At 37.0% G+C, this 24,665-nt stretch overlaps 1 protein-coding gene and 1 non-coding gene across 3 annotated transcripts in view; one reads left to right on the plus strand and one right to left on the minus strand.

Annotated features, from left to right (window-relative positions):
* syt6a (synaptotagmin VIa) overlaps nucleotides 1-24,665 on the plus strand; it is a 74,551-nt gene that overhangs the window by 39,162 nt on the left and 10,724 nt on the right. For both annotated transcript variants that reach the window (XM_046869374.1, XM_046869375.1), the window contains exons 2-3: nucleotides 7,797-8,184; nucleotides 15,676-16,234. In XM_046869374.1, coding sequence (XP_046725330.1) covers nucleotides 7,797-8,184; nucleotides 15,676-16,234 — 947 coding nt within the window. The remainder of the gene's footprint in view (nucleotides 1-7,796; nucleotides 8,185-15,675; nucleotides 16,235-24,665) is intronic.
* Nucleotides 14,921-15,003, minus strand: trnal-uaa. Its single transcript has one exon. It is a non-coding gene; the product is annotated as a tRNA-Leu (tRNA).

The raw sequence follows: 24,665 nt of genomic DNA on the forward strand, positions 1-24,665 counted from the left end.
GTATTGAACTCTAATTTACTTCCCAAACACATCTTCACTCAGAAATAAATAGTAAAAAAAACATAGCTAAAACTGGTAAGTGCCCAACACAACTAAATGATTCAACAGTCAGCAAAAAGAATGCTGTGTTTAAAAAAAGTGACAAGAAACCAGAAAATAGTCAAATAGTTGAACTAATTTGGACTGCGTAATTGATTAATAATACTGCTACACTTGCTTTGGCTAGCATGTCTGCTAAATAGATGAATGAACAAAGCTAAGGGATTGAACCTATTTGTTTCCAAAAGCATGTACAGTACTGCACTGATTTTCTGATTTCTACACTGACTATGTTTTATAATACACTCTAAGCAACCATAAGGGTTTCTCAGTTTGTGTCTGTGGGGAAATGCTTTAACTTTGTCTACAGAGATCCCTACAACAGAGCCAGTTTGATTCCCCTTGGGAAGCTAAGCACCTACACATCAAGGGCCCTTCAGGAAGCCTTTTCATAAGATTGCGGAGCTTCAAACACCAATAGTCGTGATGACTACTGTAAAATGCTTTGTGTTTCATCAATTGACATTTACTGGGCTTTATTTCTTCCTTTCCACATGGTTGAACAATCTATTAATGTTTTTAATTATAGGGACAATTCATAATATTTCTTCTCAGACAGTGTACATTATAAACAGCTTTTTTTTCATTCTATCAACCTTTAAAAACATGCCATGCATAAACTTTGAGTAACTTGGTAGTTATCGCTTTGCATTTTCTCTAGCCTATGCATTTTAATTTGCTCATCAAGATCACAAAGCAGCAGTTCCAGACATGTCTGGTAAAGTTTTTGAATTCATACTGCAGTTTGCCACATGACTGAGAAGTGATTAATCCATATTATTATCTCAGAGTGACTTAATGAGGTCCAGGTTTATTAAATTATTAAAAAGAGCTGCGTCTTAGCTATATTAGGTGCCACAATGAGCTCACGTTCCCTTATGATACATGATCAGAGCGTGGTAGAGCAGCATACGCTTTTAGTGAACACTTTCAGGACAAGTGAAGTGAACCTAAAACGACGTTCAGTGAAATTTCAAACCCTGGTTTCGGAAGCTTTGTGTCTGACTAGCATTAAGATCGAGTTAGTGGGGTCAAATTACACAAGTATTCATTAATTTATATTCAGATTACCATAAAAATATAAATAAAATCTTTAAAAAACTTTTAAGGGTATTTTATAACAAATATTTCTGTATCTATTTTTGGATTAATGGCTAAAAAGGGTGAGCCATAAACCAGATATTTCAATTACATAAAAACTCTGTGAAGCTCCAACTGTCTGTTAAACATCACTGTTTATTATCATGCTACAATTCTTGTACCTGATCATTATACTTTCTAAAAAAAATTGAATATAAAAACATTTCAAGCACAGTAAACCTGACCAGGCAGCTACTAAGGATGAATAAATGAGTTATGCATTTTGCGGTGATCTGCAGACCAATTTAACAAGCCTCGATTTTTTTCTTAACCAGGTGTGGAAAAATAGGCCCCTACTCATTTTTGCATTTGTGATAACATATTTGTATTTAGTTACACAGTGTTCTTTGGTCCTGACAAGTGGTTGATTGCGAACCTGCAATCTGCAGACAAGTGGCTCATTAATGGAGCGTTAATCGTTGTGGTGGGACGATCAGGCCCACAGGGCCCAAGCTCCCACACCTTTGTGGTTCATTAGCCGTGTCTCCTAGGGGTGGAAAATTATACCAGGCTTCACTTGTCATGTCCACTTGATGCCTTCTGATGGATCTTGCACTTCAGCAGTACATGACAAGAGAAGTAAAGCATGCAAGACAATCTAGCTGGATCATACAGACATGAACATATTATGAGAACGTTGTACTGGACTTTGAGAATTGTGCATGACCACATTTATTTTTAATTTGTCTATTAATTTAAAGTACTTTATTGATCCCACAGGGTAATTGTTGTTTCTTTGCATTTCCCAGGGAAGTTAGGAAACTTGTGTCAGAGCACAGGGGCAGCCATGATACTGCCCCTCAAGCACAGAGGGTTAAGGATCTTGCTAAAGGACATAGTGGGAGCTGGGGGATACCGGGGCTTGAACTCTGACCTTCTGATCAGTAACCTAAAGCTTTAAACACTAAGCCACTACCTTCACTGTTTGCTGAGCCTATGATTTGAATAATGGTACTGCTGTTGAATTCTTTATTCAGTTCCAGTGTCCAGGTCTTAAGATTAATAATAATGCAATCAAATTTTCAGCAAAAACTTGAGGATAGAATACACTGACTTGAGGATAGTTCTTTACATTAATGTCTTCTGTGGGAAGATTTCTCCTGGGTCCATGTTTTGAAACAGTCAGGAAAAGCTGCACAAAAAGCCAGAGGACTTTTCACTAACATTTCTCACTAAAGTATTAAGTTGGATTGGGTTTTTGGGGGATTTTGAGAATGAGTAAGAAAACAAAATTTTTTAACAGCTCTAATGTGAGTTGAATTTGTTTTGTGGACATTAGCATTACTCTGAAAAATGTAAATGGGAGAAAGATATCTATAATATCATTAATTTGTAATCAGGGCAAATTCGGGACGTTTTTAAATAAATAAATAAATATACATATAGACTTCATGATAAAAACAGTACCTCACTTTAACTGCATGTAAGGGTTCATCCCTCCACCTCTTTCTCCTTGATTCATTTTCTATAATTGCAAATCCTATTAGGTTTAATCCCTGCTATAATTTCCATTTAACATATGAATGGAATAGAGAGCATGTGAAATAACGGCCACCTGAGAATATCGTGTGACTGTATTAAATTGTTTTACAGCTTCAGATGCTTCGGAACCTCATTATCCCCAGCTTTATATTGCTCACTTGTACGTGCTAAAGTTCTAGAGAAAAGATTTGACAAAATGATCCCACCCACCTATTATCATCTCTATTATCCCATTATTAGAAATTAAAAAGTCCTAAAAAAAAGTTAGATATTATTTTTTTATTACCACTAGTATAATTGCCAAGTTAATATGTAAAGGAACACTAATTGAGTTGAATTGAATTACTGTATTAATAACTGCACAAATGCTTTATCCATATTACGGGCTGAATATAATAATATATTTTCCTGAACTTTCTTTGCAACTTTGCAGGGTTTCTGTTCGCCTATCTTTTGTTAACCTTTGTTGTCTTTTGAATCAATAAAAGAAGTTAATATTGTTATGGCCGCAGAAAATCAGGCAAATTAAACAATTCACAGTGCCAGAAACTGTTTCTGATATGTCATGTAATGAAGGTGAAGGCGGATACAAATGCCTTTCCACTAAAGCTATTTAAAAAATTTTTCAATTTAAGAATACTTTCTTTCGGCTTCTCCTGTTAGGGGTCGCCATAGAGGACCATCCGCATGTTCGATTTGGCACATGTTTTAACGCTGGATGCCCTTCCTAACGCAACCCTCCCCATTTATATACTTATTTTTTCCAACCCAACTTTTTCAAGCTGTGTTTTAGTCATCAAATTCAAAATGACTATTTATTTATTTATTTTTGGAAAATGCTAAATTTCCTCCATAAGCATTTAATATGTTTTCTATGTTCTATTGTAAATAAAATAAAGGCTTATGATATTTGCAAATCATAGATTTCTTTCTTTCTTTCTTTCTTTCTTTCTTTCTTTCTTTCTTTCTTTCTTTCTTTCTTTCTATTTTTTTTTTTTACACTATATATTTTTCCCAGTTTTTTGGAAATAGGGTTGTACCCTTATGCAAACTACGATAGAAACAAGTTGAAAGAAGTGGTCACTTAGTGGTTAAGGCATTAAGTTAAGAAATTCTGATTGGTTGGTTATGAGTCCAAATGCCAGAATCACTTAACCCTCTTAACCCTCAACTTCAAACCAACGTGAGACAGTGAGTGTCTTGAAAGGTGAGACGTATATACTTGTGCTAACTACAGGGCATCATGATTGAGGTGCAAAAGTTCATGTACTGTAAAAAGACATGTGAGAGTTTAATAGCTAATGGGAAATGTAGGCCAGAGCCATAATACTGACAGCTTCTTTTTGAGGAAAAGCTCTTAGATGCTGTTATTCCGATCTTGCCATCTATTGGGAATGGGAAATGGGAACAGGACAGACATTTCATATGACAAGATATGAACCTGTTTAAGTCTATCAGCCACAGAAACTGCACGTTTTGTGTTTATTCCACCGGGATCTGTCTTGGCTATTGACACTTGACACTTGTATGGGCACGGGATCGAAACAGGGACCCTGTGATTCTGAAACCCTCCCCTGCTACCATGCCATCCTAATATCAAAGTTACGAAGCATAATTAATACAGCCGTTATTATTATTCCAGGATGGTAAAACTTTTTTTTTTGTAATAATGGAGCGTAAAAACTGATTAGTTTAATTATCACAGATTGGCTATTAAGACAAGGACATGCAATGTCATGCTCCACACTTCTATATTTTCCCTTGTGGTCTGCCAGCGAAAAGCGCTACGGTAAACTCAAGGACAGGGGGTTGAAATAAACATGGGTTACAATATACAGTGTACAGTAACTCATAAAATTGAGTACACCCCTCACATTTCAGCAAGCACTTTAGTATATCTTTTCAAGGGATAATACTATAGAAATGAAACAGGAACTTTTCAGAACAGTCAATGTGCAGCTTGTATTTCAGAGTAAACATGTGGCTTTGCATGATTAAGCAACCTACAGCTGTTATCACTTAAAGTGTACTCAATTTTGTTGCCAACTATTTTGACAATAGTGGTTGTATGTTGAGTTATATTCAGAGGACAGTAAATTTATACTGCTAGACAACCTGCACATTGACTACTTTAAAATATATCCAAGTATGTAAGGGGGTGTACTTACTTTTGTGAGATACTGTAAAAAAAATAACCTGGTTATTGTGCACGCCCTGTTGAAAATGTTATGTTAGTTATAGTCATAAAATCACTGGCTTGCTGTTATGAGGGCCATCTTAAGTAGTTGATCATTTCACAACGTCGATGAATCGTTTTCCAGTAACAACATACCATGAAGTGTTCTAGCCCCCTTCTACTACGGCTATTAACATTTTACATTCAAGAATAACATAAAAAAGTTTTTAACGATTTCTAGTAGTGGTTGATTAGGTTTTTTTTTAATCAGTTTTCATGAGTTTGTTCTTACTTATGTTGCAGCAACTCGAAAGTTGTTTCATCACTTACTAATGTTTACCTGTGTTTGGCACATAATAGTGACACTGGAGATTCTTCGAAAAAACATGTTACTACAGAAACAAGTAGGAACAATTGGTCTTTTAGTGGTTAAGACATTAGATTTCTGATTGGAAGGTCATAAGTTCAAATCCCAAAATCATTGTGAGGCCTTGAGGAAGAATCTTAACTCTCAGTTGCATCCATGATATCATTGTAAGTCACTCCGGACAAAAGTGTCTGCCAAATGCCCTAAAAATTTAAGGAAAAAATAAACATATAAACATATTAAACCAAGTGCATTTGAATTAGAGCCAGAACTCCTGTTTAGTTCCTTGACCAATCACAACAGAGAATTCAGTAACAGTCAGATATTTGGGACTGGACTGACACAAACACACATGGTTTAACCCCCTTTAACAAATAATTGCTGCGAAGCCTAGTGTCCCAGTTATTTTTGTGTTATCTTGTGTTTATTTTTGGTTTTTCATGAACATAGTCCTGGTGAAATGTTTGTTCAGTGGGTTCTGTAGTTCTGTAGTTCTACTGTAAGGATTGACTTTACTTGTTAGATATGCATGCAATTCATTTTTTATGACCAATAAGCAAAATTCAAACAGTAATGCAGTTGTAAAGTGCTATAAATGTGCAAAAGCCACTGATATGCAGGGCTACAAATGGTTACTTTACAAATTCTTGACCTTGCTCATTTCGATTTTTGTGTCGGTTGAAATTACATATTGACTGCAGGTTATCAAAGAGGTTATCAAAAAAAAAAAGAAAAACAGAATTTTCTTTTCTTTTCTTTTCTTTCCTCTCTACAAAGCGGAGTGTTAAATAAGCACTCACAGTAAGCACCAACTGCTAAGCTGGTCAAAAGGCCCCAGCTGTGCTGTCAGCACACAGGGAATGGAAAGTTGACGTCTAGACAGGCAGACTTAGTATTGCTTTTTCAGATTACAAGGGGAAGCCATGGACAGGATGATGGTGTTAATCTACTGGCAGAATAAATTATTGGTTCTAAACAAATCACTCCTTCATCCAGGCTTATTTGTGAACCCTACAGAGTGGACATATGATTAAGAAAAATCTCTAAGGCTTTGTCTACACTAATCCGGATTAAATAATTCATCAAAAAAAGGCTCACAACATTGTTTTCAATCGTTTCTCAAAAGTTGCTCATCCACAGTAAAACGTCTGAAAACGATGACGTTTCTGCACTGCGCATGAGTAACATGTAAGGTGCTTTGACCATTATACCCCATTTCCGTCTGATGTTTATTTATTTTCTGGCTCTTCGAAACGTTGCAGCAATGACAAAAGATGCGTCATAGTTTTTGAAAACATTTTTTACAGTCCACACTGAGACTCGAAAACGTGTTTTCAAATGTCCCCATTTTAGAGATTGTTTGCAAAAAGCTATGTTTTCGTTGACTGAAATTGCCACCTTAGTGTCGACGAAGAGCTAAAATATGTCAAAAGCATGGAATATCGGATATAATCATTCAAGAATTGTCACTGTGCTCATGTCTGGTGTGTTCTCGTTTATATATTATTCTAGCATTAAATAATGTTAAGTTTAATTACCAATCAGACGCACAGAGGAAATCTTGATATGAAGTACCATTCAGTTTGCTGTTCCTCGTGTGAATTGCACAAAGCTCATTGTCTTTCTTGTTTGAATTGTTTAACATTTTACTCATTAAATTCTGACCTATGTCATTGTTCCAATAAAAGGCTTTGTGGAAAAAAACTGACTTAGACTTGGCTGCAGACATTCATGTGTGCCTAGAGATTTGGGTTTCATTTGCCTACTCAACAAGCACTGGGATCCCTCCGTGTGCATTACTACAGATAAATCACAATAATCAAAGCCAGTGGGCGATAGAGGACCTCGGCTTCAATAAAAAGAAACAAAGTCAATCTTTCTTGCGCGGTCCGCTCGTCTCGGGGAGAGAGAGAGAAAAAAATTATAATTATCCTGTCTTGAGATTATTTAAAAACAAACAAAACAAAAAAAGAAATCTCCCGGCAGAGCTCACGGCGGCATGCTGAATGACAGTAGCGTCGTCACTTCTCTTCTGCCTTTTTATTTTGTATCCGTGTTTGCATAGTGCTTGTCAGCATTCCTTGAACCTCTCTAGCTCATTTCTGAGCGTATTCTATACAGGAGTAAATGTACGCTTCATCCCTCCTACATCCACTCATGGGCATTTCACAGATGGTAGCATTGCAGCATCTTCCACTGGCATTGTTTCTTTGAAAGAAGATTACAGGCCTATAGCTATGCTGTATGAGTGATTAATTACATTGCAGTGTATTTCTGTGTGGGTGTGTTATGATCGTCTCTTTTCAATAGCCTTTTCAAATCCCCTTGTTTTGCCAACTGAGGAATGCAGATTTCCTGTGAAGCCACCCGCCAGTGAACTTAATGTCAGAGATGATATGTGCATGGCCAATATGTCTATAGCAAAGAAAAATATACTGTATGAATGATCCTAAACATGTTTCTGTGTCTCTTGCTGTCTCTACCATCTGTTTCCCCAATACCTTTTCTCGATCTGCCTCCTCCTGGCTACAGACGTCACTGCTGGCATCCCCATCGGTGTGCTCGTGGCGTGTAGTTTGGCATTGCTGCTGCTGGTGGCATTAGCTTCCTGGAAATTGTGCTGGATACCTTGCCGCAATAAGGCCGTGACATCCACCAGTTCAGTCGCCCTGACCGCAGACAGCTACCCGTCCCCTCAGCCGCTGTCCCGTGTGCCCAGTCCCCAGCAGCCCCTGGTTGGCATGGCCATGGAGAAAGTGAAGGAGTCGCTGACACCCATGGGCTTCCTGGAAGCAGCCGTGAAGATCAGTCACACGTCGCCTGACATTCCAGCAGAGGTGCAGCTTTCCATGAAGGAGCACTTCCTGCGGCGCACACAGCGCATGCAGAGACAGACCACAGAGCCAGCCTCGTCTACCAGGTAACGTAAAATCTATTCATCTATCAGAACAAACATTATAATACTTTTAAAATAAGCTTCACTCTTCTCCTTCACTAGAGGAGTGTGCTTGTTGAGATTTGCGGTCATTCATCAAGGATGTAGTAAAGTCAGGTGTTGGTCAGGTAGGTGAGGTGAGGACTCAGCGTACCAGTTCAACTCAAAGGTGTTCAGTGGGGGTGGGGTCACAAAATGTGGTAAATTTTGGTAAATTTCTCAAGAATGATCCAATTTACAGTTTAATTAACTTATTGAGACGTAAAAAGTCGTATATATAGATAATATGTCTTTAATAAATTAGATTTCTTAAAACACTAATAGGTGGTCCTATAACTAACATGGTAAGTGACCCAAAACGTGTGCAATATAACCAACTTTTATGATAATAGTGTTACAATACAAAGCATCTATCTAATGCTCAAAATATTTGTATTTGTATAATTGTATCTGTATTCAGAACTAAATCTAAAATAGGAAACATCGAACTCAACTAAAATCCACCACCAACATTTGGGGAAAAAAGATTGAAATGCCCGCCCTGTCCACACTTCCTCAACCTCAGCTACATTACTGAAGTTATTACTTTTTGTTGGTGCTCACAAGCTATTTTTTCTAATAAATTTCATTGGTTTTATTTTTTCTAATATGCTTTATCGGCAAACTTTATCACATTGTAATCCTGACCTGAAAGAAACAAACAAAAATTCCATATCTGACTGCTCAGCATTCAGCCTTGAATATATAAACATCCCGCTTTTAACTTCAACTCTTTCTGCAGGATCCTGTTTGCTCGTCTCCACAGGATGTAACATGAACTATTATTTCAAGTGTTCAGCAGGGCATGTTTTTCCATCTCTTCATTCTGCATAATGTATTTGGACTTGTTTACCTCCCTATTTGATTGACACTGTTGCACTGTCTTACAGTTTATTAATTTATACTTATAAACTAGTTTTTCACAAATTGCGCATCATTTTGGTGGAGCTTATGTACCGCATCAACAAGCCAGACTGAAAAAGAGCAGAGCATTAAGAATGGAATTATCTAAAAGAACGATATGAGAGAGAGGCTTGTGTCATAATAAGACCCAGAGAAGGGAACAATAGCTGACTGAGCAATAACAGGGGCAACATACCTAGTGGTAATAAGTGCAAATTGCAAATTGCAGACTGGTGACAATAACATCCTGGTAACCATGGTTACAGTTTTCCTGGTAACAAGGAACGTCCCTATAATGCTAAAGATGTCTCTGGTGCTGAATGGTACACACAGATGTATATGTGTGTATGTGTGTTTTTTTACAGTGATGACAATATTGACCGACTGATGACAATAACATCCTGGCATAATAGTTATGGCCTGGTAACAATGAAAGTCCATATAATGCTACAAATGTTTCTTGTCGTGAAAATGTAGACAGATTATATAGAGTTTATTAAGGTGGTGATATATGACCTCCAACGATATATGTATTTTGTCTTGTAATTTGTAACAACCTGTTTCACAAAAATATAGCAACATTAAGCATACATTACAGTACCTAAAGTACCTAAAGACATAAAATAAACTTCACGACATTATTTACTCAATAAAAATGTCAGCATGGACACACATCTGCGCTACAAGATTAATTAAACACTTCAGGACGTCCTGGTGTTCAAAAATAATAAACTATGTTCAACTAAGTTTTTTTTTTTTTTTCCAAAACAGAATGCCCTATTGTATATTATACTCTAAAAACCCAATAATAAAATCCTGAATTCTATAAAATAATGTCTCTAGTACTACAGTACCTGAGCAATAATGAATTTTAAGCTTATTAGACGCTTAAACAGTAGTATCCTTTAGTTTCTTGTGTGTTTTGTTCTCATTAAGATTCTTCTATGCTTTGTACAATAATAAGACACCTTTATGACAAAGCAACAAGTCGGGGGGGAAAAAAGGTTGTCTCATTTACAGTTTCAATTTATTAAGCCTATTTACTGTGGAAACTGGGAGAGTGCAGTGATGTCAGGGAGGTCAATCATTTCCAAATTGTTCCAGCGTCGCATCAAGCACAATAAACAGAACTAGCAGACTGATAGAGAGAGGGGGAGAGAGAGAGAGAGAGAGAGAGAGAGAGCGAGCAGCTCGGGGCAGATGGAAATCAGTGGTGTCATGTAGCGAATGTCTTCTCGTGCCAAACAAAATTGTTCATGTTGCCATCATTGATTTTATGCATGTCCTCTGATAAAAACCAGCTCTTTCTTATGCTATTGTGTAAACCGCCTCGATTTGCCACAGGAAACAAATGCAAGGGATCGCTTGAAGTAAAGACAGCCTCATAATGAAGCTGATTTCTTTTTAACAGTGGGACAGAGAAGCTTTACAGAAACCAAGATTTCTAATAAGCAATGCAGAGGTGACAGCAGTGAGGAGAAAACATCCTGAGAAGTCTAGGAATCCGACAGAACAAGGAAACTGTTCTGGGATTTAAAAAAGAAAACATGAAGCTGTAGAAAAGAAATGACAGACAGTACTAGGTCTACTCAAGGGAGGTATAGTGTAGTGTAAACAAGTTGTGAGTAAGAGCACCACAGCAGCAGCGCTTAGGTACAAATCTGTTTTGAAAACTGCAGGTTTCCTATAGGAGCATCCACAGCAGCAGATATTGAGAATCGAATGCAAGAAACTCTGAGCAAATAATCATTAGAAGCTTTACTGGTACTTTTGAGCCGAGTTTGAAACAAGAGTCTATACATTTCTAGTCGGATCAGCCTGTCCTCAAGTTTGTCCAAGGATAGCATGTGCCACACTGGTAACGTCTCTGAAGCCATCAGCTGTTTGAAATTGCAGTTCTACAAACCTAATTCCAAAAAGTTGGGACACTGTGTAAAATGTAAAAAAAAAAAGCAGAATGCGATGATCTGCGACGATCTCATCAATCCATATTTTATTCACAATAAAACAAACATACAAAAAACATAGTAAACGTTTAAACTAAGAATTTATACCATTGTATCATTTTGAATTTAATGGCTGCAACAGGTCTCAAAAAGTTGGGATACATTTACCACTGTGCAGCATCACGTCATCTATCTGTATACATATGGAAACTAAGGAGACCAGTTGTTGAAGTTTTAGGAAAGAAATGTTGTCCCATATGTGTCTGACACTGGATTCTAGCTGCTCAACAAATCTGGGTGTCCCATGATGTGCTAAATGTTTTTCAAACAGTGAAAGATATTGTCTGCAGGCAAAACAGTTCAGCACCCGACATGCTAATGGACAGTCATTCTATTGAAATAGATGCGATATGCAGTTATCATTGTTTTGCTCATACAGTATATGCAAGGTCTTCCATTTTAAAGGCATTTTCTGGATGGAAGCGTCTAGATCTAAAATCTGTATATACCGCACTGATGGAGCTTATCTTTTGGTGTCCCATCCCAGCTTTTTTGAGACATGTTGCAGCCATCGAATTCAAAATAACCCTATATGTATATATATATATTCAATATTTTTTTCCATTTTAACCAGTGTCCCCAAATTTTTGGAATTGGGGTTGTACATAGTTATATTCTAAGGGACCTTTCCTTTCACATACACATAGTGTGATCTGAAAATCCGCAAGCATTATGTGTATGTTTATACCAAGCACCTCAGTGTGTGCGCTGGTAAAGTTAAATAGTGACGATGCTATAGAGAAGAATAGAAATGAGAAAGGCATCCAGCTTTAGATCAGTGTCTTTATGCCAATGCTCTAGCTATGAATCCTAGTATCATAGAGACTAAATTCATTTTAGTACAGGACCAGGAACTGTGCTGAATAAAAAAGGTAGCGTGATCTGTAATCCATGCAAGCAGCAGTAACAGTGGTGGTATTTGTCATTTAAATTATTTATTTCCCGCGAGCCCATAATGCTATATTGATAACATAATTCACGAGTTCATGCTCTCTAAAAATGAAACTTTCATGTTTCTGACTGGTTAATCCTGCATCAGTTGGCAGCCAGTAGACTGTGACTAAGCAAGTAAAAAAAGGAATACGTTCATTAGGTGTCTTTACTGTCCTTTTATTAACATCACTGATGCGGTATTTTGCTCTATTCAAGCTATTCCAAATATATACATACCATTTTAGTGTCTTCTCAAAGGACAATACTATAGAAATTAAACTTGGATATATTTTCGATTAGTCAATGTTCAGCTTGTATAGCAGTGTAGATTTACTGTCCTCTGAAAATAGCTCACCATACAGCCATCATTGTCTAATTAACTGGCAACAAACGTGAGTACACCTTAATTGAACATGTCAAAGTGTCAATATTTTGTGTGAGCACCATTGTTCTCTAGCACTGTGTTACTCCTTCTCGGCATGGAATGGTATATGGCTTGGGTCCTCAGACTTCTAACTACAGGTAACTGCTACCAGTTAGCACACTCTCCAAAAAACAACACAGGCTTAGATTAAACCTTTGCTAACACCTACAGTAGCATAAAGCTTGCAAGGTTACTGAGCATTTCTGGCATTGAACCAGGTATTTGTTTTGTTAATGGCTTCTTAGCCTTGTTCAATCTGCCCTTTGCTTTGCCTGATTATCAGCTTTGAGTGTGGCTTCACCTGTCTTCTTCACTCGATAAAACGGTGCACTTTGATTATAGAATTAGTGAATCATTTATCTCCAAAATACTCTGTCCTTTACATCTGCATCTTTCAAAACCAACAACCGGCATCTCTTCGCTTCACTACATACATAAACATCTAACTTGGCCTTTCTCTTTTCCTCCTGCCTGACAGCTCCATTCTTAGCATTTACCTTCTAGCAGTATACTCCATGACCCTCCTCTGCACATGACCAAACCATTTCAATCATGCCTCTCTCACCTTGTCTCCAAAAAGTCCTACCTGCCCGGTCATTTCTAATCCTGTCCATTTTAGCCACTTCTGATGAAAATCGCAGCACCTTCAACTCTGCCCTCCCCAGCCGTGCCTCCTGTGATTATAGAATGTTTATATGGAAGGTCAGAATAATTGTTTTGACATGAAACGGAACCTTTGCTATTTCCACATGGGCGGTTAATGAGGTGATACTGGAGAAACTTTCATATGGATTACAGAATCAGAGAATATTTGTTTTCAATGTGAAATGCTTTATTTAAAAGTAGACATTTTGAGGTTAAAAGAAATGATATATATATAATTATTATATATCATTATTTGTATTATTATTCGAATGAGGTATTGTTATTATCTGTACAATGAAAAAGGACACTAATTTAAGTTTGTTTCTTCGTTATGAGTAAAAAATGCCACATAACGCGTCGGCACATTTGTCGTCCACAGAGGGTTAATTGCCGGTTGTGTGCGCCATTACGGATTTTGGTGCTGATTTGAGCCCATCAGTAAAACAAAGTTTGAATCTCGCCTCCTTAATATTTATTTCTTTATATTTTTGTATAAAAAAATGGTCAGACGGAAATGCGCGCTGCATTAATCACGCGTTAATGAAATTAGTGCTGTTAAAATAAATTTGCGTTAATGCGTTAACGCGTTCATTTTGACAGCCCTAATTAATATTTATATACAAAACAAATTGCAAATTGTTACCTAATGAGATAAGTAATGAGATAATAATAAGATAATAATAATGTTACACGTAATAATAAGAAAAACTATTGACATTTCACCAAATAGATTAAAACTAAAGTAATGAGCTTGTTTTGAAAAGTAAGAAGCAGAAAATACATATATTTGTGTAAAAAATGTATGATAGTAATAAAAGTAAAAATTTATCTTAACTCTAACCAATCAGAATTAAAAAGGCATAGCTTGTGGGTGGTAGCTCAGTAGTTAATGTGGTTACTGTAAGGTTACTGATTGGAAGGTCAGGGGTTCAAGCCCCGGTACCGCCAAGTTGCCACTCTTGGGCTCTTGAGCAAGTGCCCAAGAGCCCAAGAGTGGCAACTTGGGCTCTTGAGCAAGGCTGTATCATGGCTGACCCTGCACTTTGACCCCAGCGTCTGAGCAAGCTGGGATATGCGAAGAAAGAATTTCACTGTGCTGTAACTTATATGTGACAAATAAAGGCTATTCTCTTCTCATTCTTCTATACTAGCATTCAGTGATTCTAGGCTACGGAGAATGGAATTAAAAGGTAGTTCTAAAACTGTTAGAGATACCTAACTATATTGCTTACTAGACCTTTACACCACTAAATAAATAATTAATTAAAACCAAGCAGGCTGTGCTGTTATAGGAAAGTAGTCCGTGACTCAGCTCAGAGTGAAGCCAAGTTACTGTTACCATTCCAAAATGTTGATTTTTCCGATGACAGCATGTCCAAAAGTGTTTTATGTTTTGCCACAGCTACTGGCAATGATTCCTAATGAAAATATAAGATTATCCCATTTATAAATTTTATGGACCAAAGTTTGTGGACACCTGGCCATAAGCTTGGCATGTGCTTTTTGAACATCCCAGTCCATATTTAGTCTTTATGTGCTGTTAAAATAATAATAATGTTCCACTAGGTTTTGGAGTGTGCTTGAGGAGATTTGTGCTCATTTATTTACAAGGGTGTTAGTAAAGTCAGGTACTATAGATGTACAATATGTCACAATGCTCTGATGTTGGATCCTACTTTCATAAATTTACATTTGCGGGATTTAGCAGCTGCCCTTATCCAGAGCGAGGTACAAAGTGATTTAAGTCTCTAGCAATAAAAAATAGGTACACTACCAGGAGTGGGGTTCGAACCCACGCGGACATATGTCCATTGGATCTTAAGTCCAACGCCTTAACCACTCGGCCATCCTGGTAAGCCTAAATGTTAAGCAAACATCTCTATACAGAAAGCTTCTTGTTTTTGTCTAACATCTCTTACATCAAATCTTAAAAAGCATTAGATAAAACCTTAGACCCTGCACTTTTAGAGCTGCTATTACAGAAAGCTTATTGACCTTCTGACCAATCATATTTTAGAATCCAAAGGTACTACGGCATAATTGGGTAACTTTGACTTGTATTATAAACAAGTCCACAGGAGAGCGAAAAACACTTATTTCAAATCTGTAAATTATAAGAAACTTGTTTGGCATTTTAAATTGAGACATAATTTCCTCTTTAAACGTCCTCAATTAATTGGACGATGTTCAATCCATATTCGGTTACCTGGGAGATCATTAATCTTTGTTCAGTGTGAAAAGCATTTGCAGTCGTTAATTAGCATTTTGACATTGAATGCTGTTCACAAGGGCCGGCGCGTTTTGCTGTGAAAGTAATATGAAGCACTTGAGGCTATATTTATATCGCTACCACATAACAGCAGTGCTAAGAACAACTTTTCTCATTGCATTCCATGTATAAATATTAATATGGTTAAAAAAAGCATTTTTTTTTTCTCATCCTGTGAGCCTTAAATTCTAGACCCTTGTCTAAGAAACCCTGGATCTAAGATCGAAAGGCTGACAGTCTCTTTGTTTCATTCTCAGGCACAGCTCCTTCAAACGTCACCTTCCTCGTCAGATGCAGGTGGGGAGTCTGGACCTGGGAGACGATTATGTGGACATGGACGAACAGCCCACAAGCATCGGCCGTATCAAGCCAGAGCTTTACAAACAGAGTATGCCTGAGAATGAAGAGTCGGCAAAGAAAGGGAGCTCCAAGACGTGTGGGAAGATCAACTTTTCACTGCGCTATGACTATGAAAACGAGACACTGCTGGTCCATGTCCTTAAAGCCTTTGACCTTCCAGCTAAAGACCTCTGCGGCAGCTCAGACCCCTACGTCAAGGTCTACCTGCTGCCTGACCGCAAGAAGTTCCAGACGCGTGTCCACCGCAAGACCCTCAACCCTACGTTTGATGAAATCTTTCAGTTCCCAGTGCCCTACGATGAGCTGCACGGCAGGAAGCTCCACCTCAGCGTCTTTGACTTTGATCGCTTCTCCCGGCACGACATGATCGGCGAAGTCGAAGTGGATAACCTGTTCGAGGTGTCCGATCTCTCCCGGGAGACCTCCATCTGGAAGGACATCCAATATTCTACCACCGTAAAAAAAGATTTTTTTCTTTCCACTTTATTTAGTTCCAGTGTATGTCCCTGTTCATATAGTTGCAATAATCACATTCATAATTAGCTTATTAGCAGAAAGCGATATTATCAGCATTGTTTAATGGAAAAAGGAACAAATTAGTGTTTTCATCACACACCTGAATGCACATGCTAGGCCCAACCATAGCAGCTGAAATAACATAAAATTATTCCGAGAAGTTAATTACCGCTGGACAAATTCACTTGGAATTTACGATGTCCACTTATTATGACCAGAGATAAGTAGAGGCTTTGTGTATGTGCAGTGGTTCAGCGAATAATCGAATTTCAAGCAGTATACAGTATTTAATACAGTTTGGTCCTGCAGTTCTTGAAAAGTCACATGGGTTACACTTAAAGCAGGACCTTATAATCAGAAGCAAACATTATTGATAGATTGTTCAAAATGAAACTGCAATAGAGGCTGGATTTTCCAATGCCATCCAGAACAGCACTTCTAAACTCAAGCCATTGTCTTTAAACCAGAAAAAAAAAAAACTGGGAAATTCAAACTGAAAGAAAAGGGAAATTTGTACTGTATAAAAAAGGTGTGAAATTCAGTCATAATTCAGCTAAATGTGGTGTCATTTCACAATATGGCTTTCCTTCTTTTTATTGTGCACATTACAGAATATAGAATAGCACTTGATCCAGCATGTTTTATTAATTGGATTTCACTCACAAACACAACTAAGATATGGAAATTGTTATGACACGAAAACTGCGCAGGATATATGCTATTTTTATCAATAAACCCTACAAGTAGTGCCCAACTTGTGGTGGAGATGTGTTCCAATGATCCCATCGTAAATTGAAAGTATTGCTTTTTTGAGACATGGCCGAGCTTACCCAGGAATCTTAAAGAATTGTGATCAGTATGAGGCAGAATATTGTAATTTGTTATTAATTCAACAAATATAAAAAGACAAGAGCTTAAATTGGGCTTTGAAATAATACAAGTTCAAACAACTGAACTCTGTTGACCTCAGGTGAGAGTAAGGCATCTATGCACATCCTAGTGGCGTCCAAACGTATCGTACCACATATATACGCTGCAACGTTTGACTGCAACTCAAAACTTTAAATATTATTACAATTTTGTCGTATCGCTATCATCATTGTAAGATCGAAAAATCTTTAGATGAACCATTGTAACTCGGGGACCACCTGTAGTTAGTTTTTCCAAACCTGTCGCTAAAATACTTTGCCATGTCAATGGTGCTTTTTGCTAGTTGTATTTTTTCTGTCCTTGTGATCCAGTTCATCAGAAAACAGTTCAGCTGCAAGGTAGTGGAAGTATGAAATGGTAGCCATTTTGGATTAGTATTGCTTTCACAATTTTAACAAAATTTAACCTGCATGTATATAATGAGTTAGCATGTTGGATCTATTTTGTTCAAAACCTACCACTATTGCCAAAGGTGGCAATTTGATGGAAATGAATATCGTTAAATGACCTAGTTTGTTTTACATTTTGTTTCTCAAAAAACATAAAAGGTTAGATGTTTCCAGACTTTTGACAGGCAGTGAAAATATTCTTACAGATACCACAGGACAGAGTAAACTACAGTTCCGTAATGTTTCTCTCTTGAGAGAGTGTAAAAAATCCTCAAGCAAAATCATAAATAATCCCACCTGTGACTCAGTGGTCCCTTTCCTTGGTAGTGATTCCGAGACTGCAAACAACGCATGCTAACATTTATCTTGGAGATTGCTCTGGCGGACTTTTAAGACAACATGCCGTTTTACACTCAATTAGTCGCTCAATGGGAAGAACTCAAGGACAAATCAAAGTAACTCACAGCCATCGTGAGTTCCTCTGTGGGGCGTGGATTGAGGACAAGCACAACATTTAGGCTGATTTGCCTTCAACAACAACAACAAAAAACTCTATTTCTAGACGAACGTATTACCGTTTCAGTGGCAGTAATTGTTCTGGTGTTTTACATGCTTAGTAATTGATGCTAGCAGAGACAGGAAGGAAAAAAAACCCTTCCCTCGACTCAATTATAGAAGAAGCAGTGATGCAAGGGATTTAACAAGTCCAGCAGAATGCTGGGTTTCAGACAGCTTTGAAATGGCTTCATGTTCATTACATTGACTGTTTCATCACAAATTAGCTCATTGACAAGCTGGAAAGCCTAATGCGTTTGGCATTTTAGACCCTTGCAAAGGCTCAAAGGACAATTCTCTTATGGCATCAAGCTCAGGGCATTTTCTATCAACACTCAAAACAAAACAAAGGGAAGAAAAAACACAGTTGTCACTTTCCATTATGTGTGTACACAGCAGTCATTACAAATCGGAGTGCACTGTCCTACTTTAGCGTCGCCTAAAAGAATAAAATATCTTGCACTGATCGAGTATACAATTGCCAAAGCCACAGACAGACAATATGGTTTCGATGTAACCGTGCAACACAGAGCAGCAAGTTTGATGGGGGTGGCAAAAAGAAATGGTGCCAATTTAACAAGCGCCATTTGAATGTTGTCTTTCTAGCTTAATTTAGTTTTCTTTCGGGCGGTGCATTATGTAAGATTAGTTTAGCTTTATTATGATAAGCTCACAGTTCAGTGTTGTTCAATGCCAAAATCAGTTTTTGGGTGTGTGTTTGGCAAGCTTTTGTTGTTATATTCAAATGTTTCCATATGTATGTCAGCTAAGTTCCCAGCCTTCTTGTATTGGTGTTTAGTAGATTTTTTTATGATGTGGGTTTTCCTAGGTTTTGGTGGTTATAATTTGAAATACTTGCATCCACCTTTCCAGCATGCTGATTTGTTTCTTTATTCAGGCACACAATGTACATACATAATTATAATTATATATAGAATTATGGAATTATATAACGGAATTGACTAAATGGAAACCTGAAAGTCACCAGTAGATGACTGGATTCTATAAAGCTTCAATCCTTTAAGGAAAATTCCGGAGGGAATGAAGACATTTTTACAAATTAGGTTTGGAAAAAGGTTTTTGTTTTTAGACAATATATATATATATATATATATATATATATATATATATATATATATATATATATATATATATATAAATTGTTTTTGAATTACTGTGGCATTTTACTGTATATTTTAAGAAAGAATTAAAATGTTACAAATACATTTAGGTTTTTTTTTTTAAAGAAAGCAGATAAAGAAAGCAGACGTTTGACTTGAAAGTATCTTTAAAGCTGTCTGGGGACTGCAGAGAAACAAGCAAGTGTGATAATCGAAATCTGAAACACAACGCTCAGAGCTGCATGACAGTGTCGATGTGTAGCAAGAGATTATGAGAATGCATGCCATTTTAAATGTAAAAACACGGTAAAATAGATTCCTTAGCAGGTGGTCCCTCAGAATATTTATAGAGTTGGAGTTTTTATATATTTACATTTCTTTTAGGAATAAAAACAACAACCACAAAGCCTTCGAGCTGATATGGTGAAACACTGAAAGGAAAACCTTTATTTAATAATAATCTTTATTTTATATAGCGCCCCTTAAAGTTACATCTAAAATCTATTTTTGAACATAAAAATTTAAAATAGAATTGAAAGAATAATAATAAAATAAAATAAAGAGGTAAAGTAAACATCACAGATACATCACAAAAATAAAAAATCAGCAGAAAGCTATCGGGAAACAGTAAGATTTAAAAACACAAAAAGATTTAGCCTGTCTAATGTCAATAGGGAGAGAATTCCAAAGTTTTGGTGCATGGAAGCAAAAAAGTCAGATCATCCATAGAAAGTAATCGGGTAGAAGAACAGCTAAAAGACCAGATTCAGAGGAGCAGAGATCACGCTTAGAAGTGCAGACAGTGGTAATGAGGTGCTGTACCATGTAGGGCCTTATAGGTCAGCATAAAAAAATTTAAATCAATCTGGAATGTAACAGGGAGCCAATCTAATGACTACAAAACTGGAGAAATATGCTCACTAGAGCATCCTGGGTTTCGTCCCAAATATTATTTGACCTGGTCTCTCTTGTATTGGTCAGGTTCTGTCTCCTGGAAGGTGCAGCTCTACCTCTGCCATGTTAATCTATATTCTATGTGACTCTCAGAACACGCCTCAGTCTTTGTAGTGTTGTGACACGTCATATTCAGATAGCAGCAGTGGTGCTGAGAGAACACGCTTGAGAAACTGATTAGAGAGGAGAAATCCAATTATACAGAAAATATTGGTTACTTTCCATATAATGCATTTATAGCGCATCTACTAATAATGATATAGAAATAAATCGCTTTTTACCTATGCAAATACTGTATGTTAAAAACAATGGATTTCGATAGAAATGGCAACTTGTATCCGATGCACACTTTTTTAAATTGATGCATCACATTCCAAGTACAGATGTTTTCATCTACTAGGGTGTTTTTTTGCCCATGACTCATGGCTTGTTATCAGGCAAAGGCTCTGTCTCATTTGCGTTCTTCACATGTTCCTGTAGCCAAGTATGCTTGTTTCTTTTTCAGATTCAAATCAATCTACATATAAAATATTGGTCACAAATTACTGGTGACTTTATAAATAATTAAATTTGAGTGAATAAATTGTTATGCTAGAAACGCTGCATCACAACAAAAATGGCAGCTTGTATCTGATACACACTTTTCGAAATCGATGCATCACATCGTTACCTTTTATGCCGATGTGAATCAGTGGATTCTACCATCCTTTCTGTTTATATATTAGATGTGGTATCGTGTTTAACTGTGGGTATGGCTTGAAAGGCAGTTGTTTAGTTCTTGGTCTCATTAATAAGTTAATTATGAAACATGGAAATGGTTCCAAAGTAAAGTTCTTGATTGTTACAGCACACTTGCTCACGCGTCCTCTTTTAGCTTAGAACTTCATGATAAATCAGATGTAGTAGACTTTAATATCCGGTAACTCCCCATTCCCTCAAACAAAGTGTACTTAGTGTTACTTTCTGACCAAGTGATTCTCAAGCGTGACTATTTGTTCTTTCTTCAAGCAGCTTGTAACAGCATCATTGCACACACATTAGAGCTCCCAGCAAATCAACTTTGCGTGCAGATCGACGCTAAGCCACAGCAGGAGAAGAGTCAGGGCCCCTGTCCCTCCCTGAGAGGCTTAGCCGGCTCATTTAAAGTGATTAGCGTTTCCGCCAGTCTTAATGCTGTGGACAGGATGAGACTGACTCAGGCACTTTGGTTAAATAACAGTCCTTTCCTCTTCAACTTACATGCTTAGAATTAAAACAGGCCTGGGTGGGTTTGGCATCTAAAGCTATCACTGACAGGTCTGAGGGTTTTTTTTGTCTCTTTTTTGGCCTCAGAATAGTGTTGAGGAAATGATTGCTAACCTGCAGAGGCAGTGACCAAAAAGTCAGAGAAGTTCAGCAGTATTGATGGATAATTAGCACCCAGTTGGGGTGGCGTCTTTTCTTAGAGAGGTATAAGAGCTAATTGGCCAGGGTGGCGGAATCTGTCCAAACAGCCCACCACTCAGACCTCAGCAGTGACTCACAGGCCTATTAAAGTCACAGTCAGAAGTGATGAGCTATCAGCTGCAGATACCTACTTAAAATGTTTCCCAGGTCCTAATCACATAGCACAGAAACATTCAAACTTAGGTCTGTTCGCCAAATTATTCCCAGTTTCAAAGGAAATCTGACAAAGAAACAAGCATACTTGGCTACAGGATTGTGTTTATGAAGCAAATGAGACAGAGCCTTCGCCTGATAACAAGTCATGAGTCATGGGCAAAAAAAAAAATCCCTGTTAGAAGAAATCATTTGTACTTGGAATGTGAGGCATCGGTTCGAAAAAGTGTGCATCAGACACAAGTTAGCATTTGTATCAAGACACATAGTCAGTTACATAGAAAACAGATTAACATGGCAGATTTAGAGCTGCACCTTCCCGGAGACAGAACAGAAAAAAAAACGTCTGGTGTTATTCAATTTTTTTTCTTTGTTTGTGAAAGGGGTTATGTTTTAGATGTCATAAGGTACTTAAGAAAATTTACGATTTGCTGTCTGTCTGAAGCAATAAAATAATAAATGCGAACTATCTGAATCATACTGAATTGCATAGCATTATGTCCTTAGTAGTGGAGATGCACATCCCTAGTACATACCATCATATTCCTGTGTTCAAAGTGGGTGAGGTGGAAAAATATAATCTAAACAAATTTTTTTTTTTCCAGATTTCCTCCTTTTTTATACAACTGATCATTTAAGGTTAAAAGTCTTGCTTAAGGGCCTAGGAGCGGTATCTCGGTTGTGCAGGGATTTGAATTTCACAACTTTTTGAACAAAAATCCAACATAATCAAAAGTGAACAACAGCATTACTTTTACCCTAATGAAACTACTCTCTTGATTACTTGAAGTCAATAAACGAGGAAATAAGGCAAGTAAACCAGGAAATAATCAACTTCTGAATTATAAAGCAACACTTAAACAAGCATTTGTGGTTGTTACCTGCCAAAATTCAGACGTAATACTAAAAGATCTAATCTTTTCCCCTGGGAACCAGAGCTCATATTCCACTGTTTGGAAAATGAAGACATTTTATTTTTTGCAAATTTATTTTCATGGCAGTTTGGAAAAGCCTGTCAGATATTAACAAGCAAGTATACATATCTTTCCCAAAGCCTTTTCATGCCTAAACTATCATCGTGTAGAGAAAGACTGTGAATGTCATGCTTTGATCAAGTGTTTCCACGTAATTGATGATCGGAACGATAGAAAGGTCATATTTTTCAACTAAAGTGTTCAGTTTAAGACATCATATCAGAGCAGATTCTTTTGTATCGTCTAATATCAAATCCCTTTCTTATGAATCAAGATTGTCTTAAGTTGAATAGTAGAGTCAGGGGTATCATCAAATACTAAAATGCTCTCATTTGAATCAAAATAATATCTTTTCCCTGTATTGGGAAGGAGTCAGTGGTATCAAATATCAAATCATTGCATTATAAGTGGCATTGAACCAGTGCAGATATAGTGGTATGGTTTATTTACATTTGTATTTACATCGTCTTGTATTGAAGCAGGTTTAGTCTAACTGTATTGTGTTGTAATAGATTCAATGGTATGATCAAGAAAGAAAGAGATATTTACTGGTCACATGGACATTACTTTTTTTTGCATATCCCATTGATGTTTGGAAGCTGGGATCAGAGCGCAGGAGCAGTCATGATACAGCTCCTGTGAAGCATAGAGGATTAAGGGCCTTGTTTAAGGGACCAAGAGTGGCAGCTTGGCAATGCTAAGGCTTGAGCCCTTAACTTTCCAATCGGTAATCCAGAGCCTTAGCCACTGAGCTACCACTTTAAAATATATGAATCAAAATAGTCTCTTGTTGTAGCAGGTTTAGGGGTAAGGTCAAATATTGAATTGTCATAAGAATTCAATTCCTTAACATATTGTAACAAATTCAGTGGCACTGTCGAATATTATATTGTTGCATTATGGTTCGCTTTGTATGGTAGCAGATTCAGTGGTATCAGATATTACATTTTTGATAGAATTTTATTTGTATAGCAAATTAAACAATAAATGTTGTCTTAAAGCAGGTTTATAAAATGTAACAGATTACGGATATAACTTTTAATTGTATAAATCAGTCCATCTAAGTTTATACCCTAAAAGTTTATAGTGGTAAAAGGAGAACCCTTGAAAGGAACCAGACTCATCTACCCATCCACATCCGTGTGATTATCGAATGTCTATTCACTACGGCTCAATCGTTGTTACAGTTATCAACTGTTCATTGACGGAGACTCGAGTGTAAAACTAGACATGGATTTAGCATCCTTAAGCTATTGAAGCAGACTGTTAACTACAATTACAGTCCAGATCCATCTTCATAATTCTTGAGTTAAACATTCACAGGAATCTCTTACTGTAAACCTTCAAACTGTTCATGGGAAACCATTTTCAGCAGTTGCAAGTAAACCATAGGATTAGTCAAGTATTTCTGGAGAAAGGAAAGAGATAGGAGTAAGAATAGAAGAATTGACATTGCATTATATTGTGTGTATTGAGGTTTACACCCTTACTCTTTACTCTAGTGAAATGGACATAAGCCTAATTAGTTCATTTTGTAATCTGATACCAGCAGACAAAATGTCTGTAATGTTTTTGAGCCACAATCACAGAGCAATCTTTCTCCTTTATTCAACTGTTGGTGATAACCAGACACAAAAACTAGAAAAATGCATAATTCCAGCATAAATAGGGAGAGAGTGTGTGTGTATATAAATATATATATATTTATATGCTAGAAAATGTCAATTTGTGAATTTTCCCAGGGCAATGTTACTTAATTGATCTCTACGTTCCTTATAATAATCATTCTGCATGAGCTGAATAGCATATTTTTGTGTTCTATTAAAGTTGTCATGTGCATGAGATTTGC

This window comes from Silurus meridionalis, chromosome 16 (genome assembly GCF_014805685.1).
Source record: "Silurus meridionalis isolate SWU-2019-XX chromosome 16, ASM1480568v1, whole genome shotgun sequence".
NCBI classification, from domain to species: Eukaryota; Metazoa; Chordata; class Actinopteri; order Siluriformes; family Siluridae; genus Silurus; species Silurus meridionalis.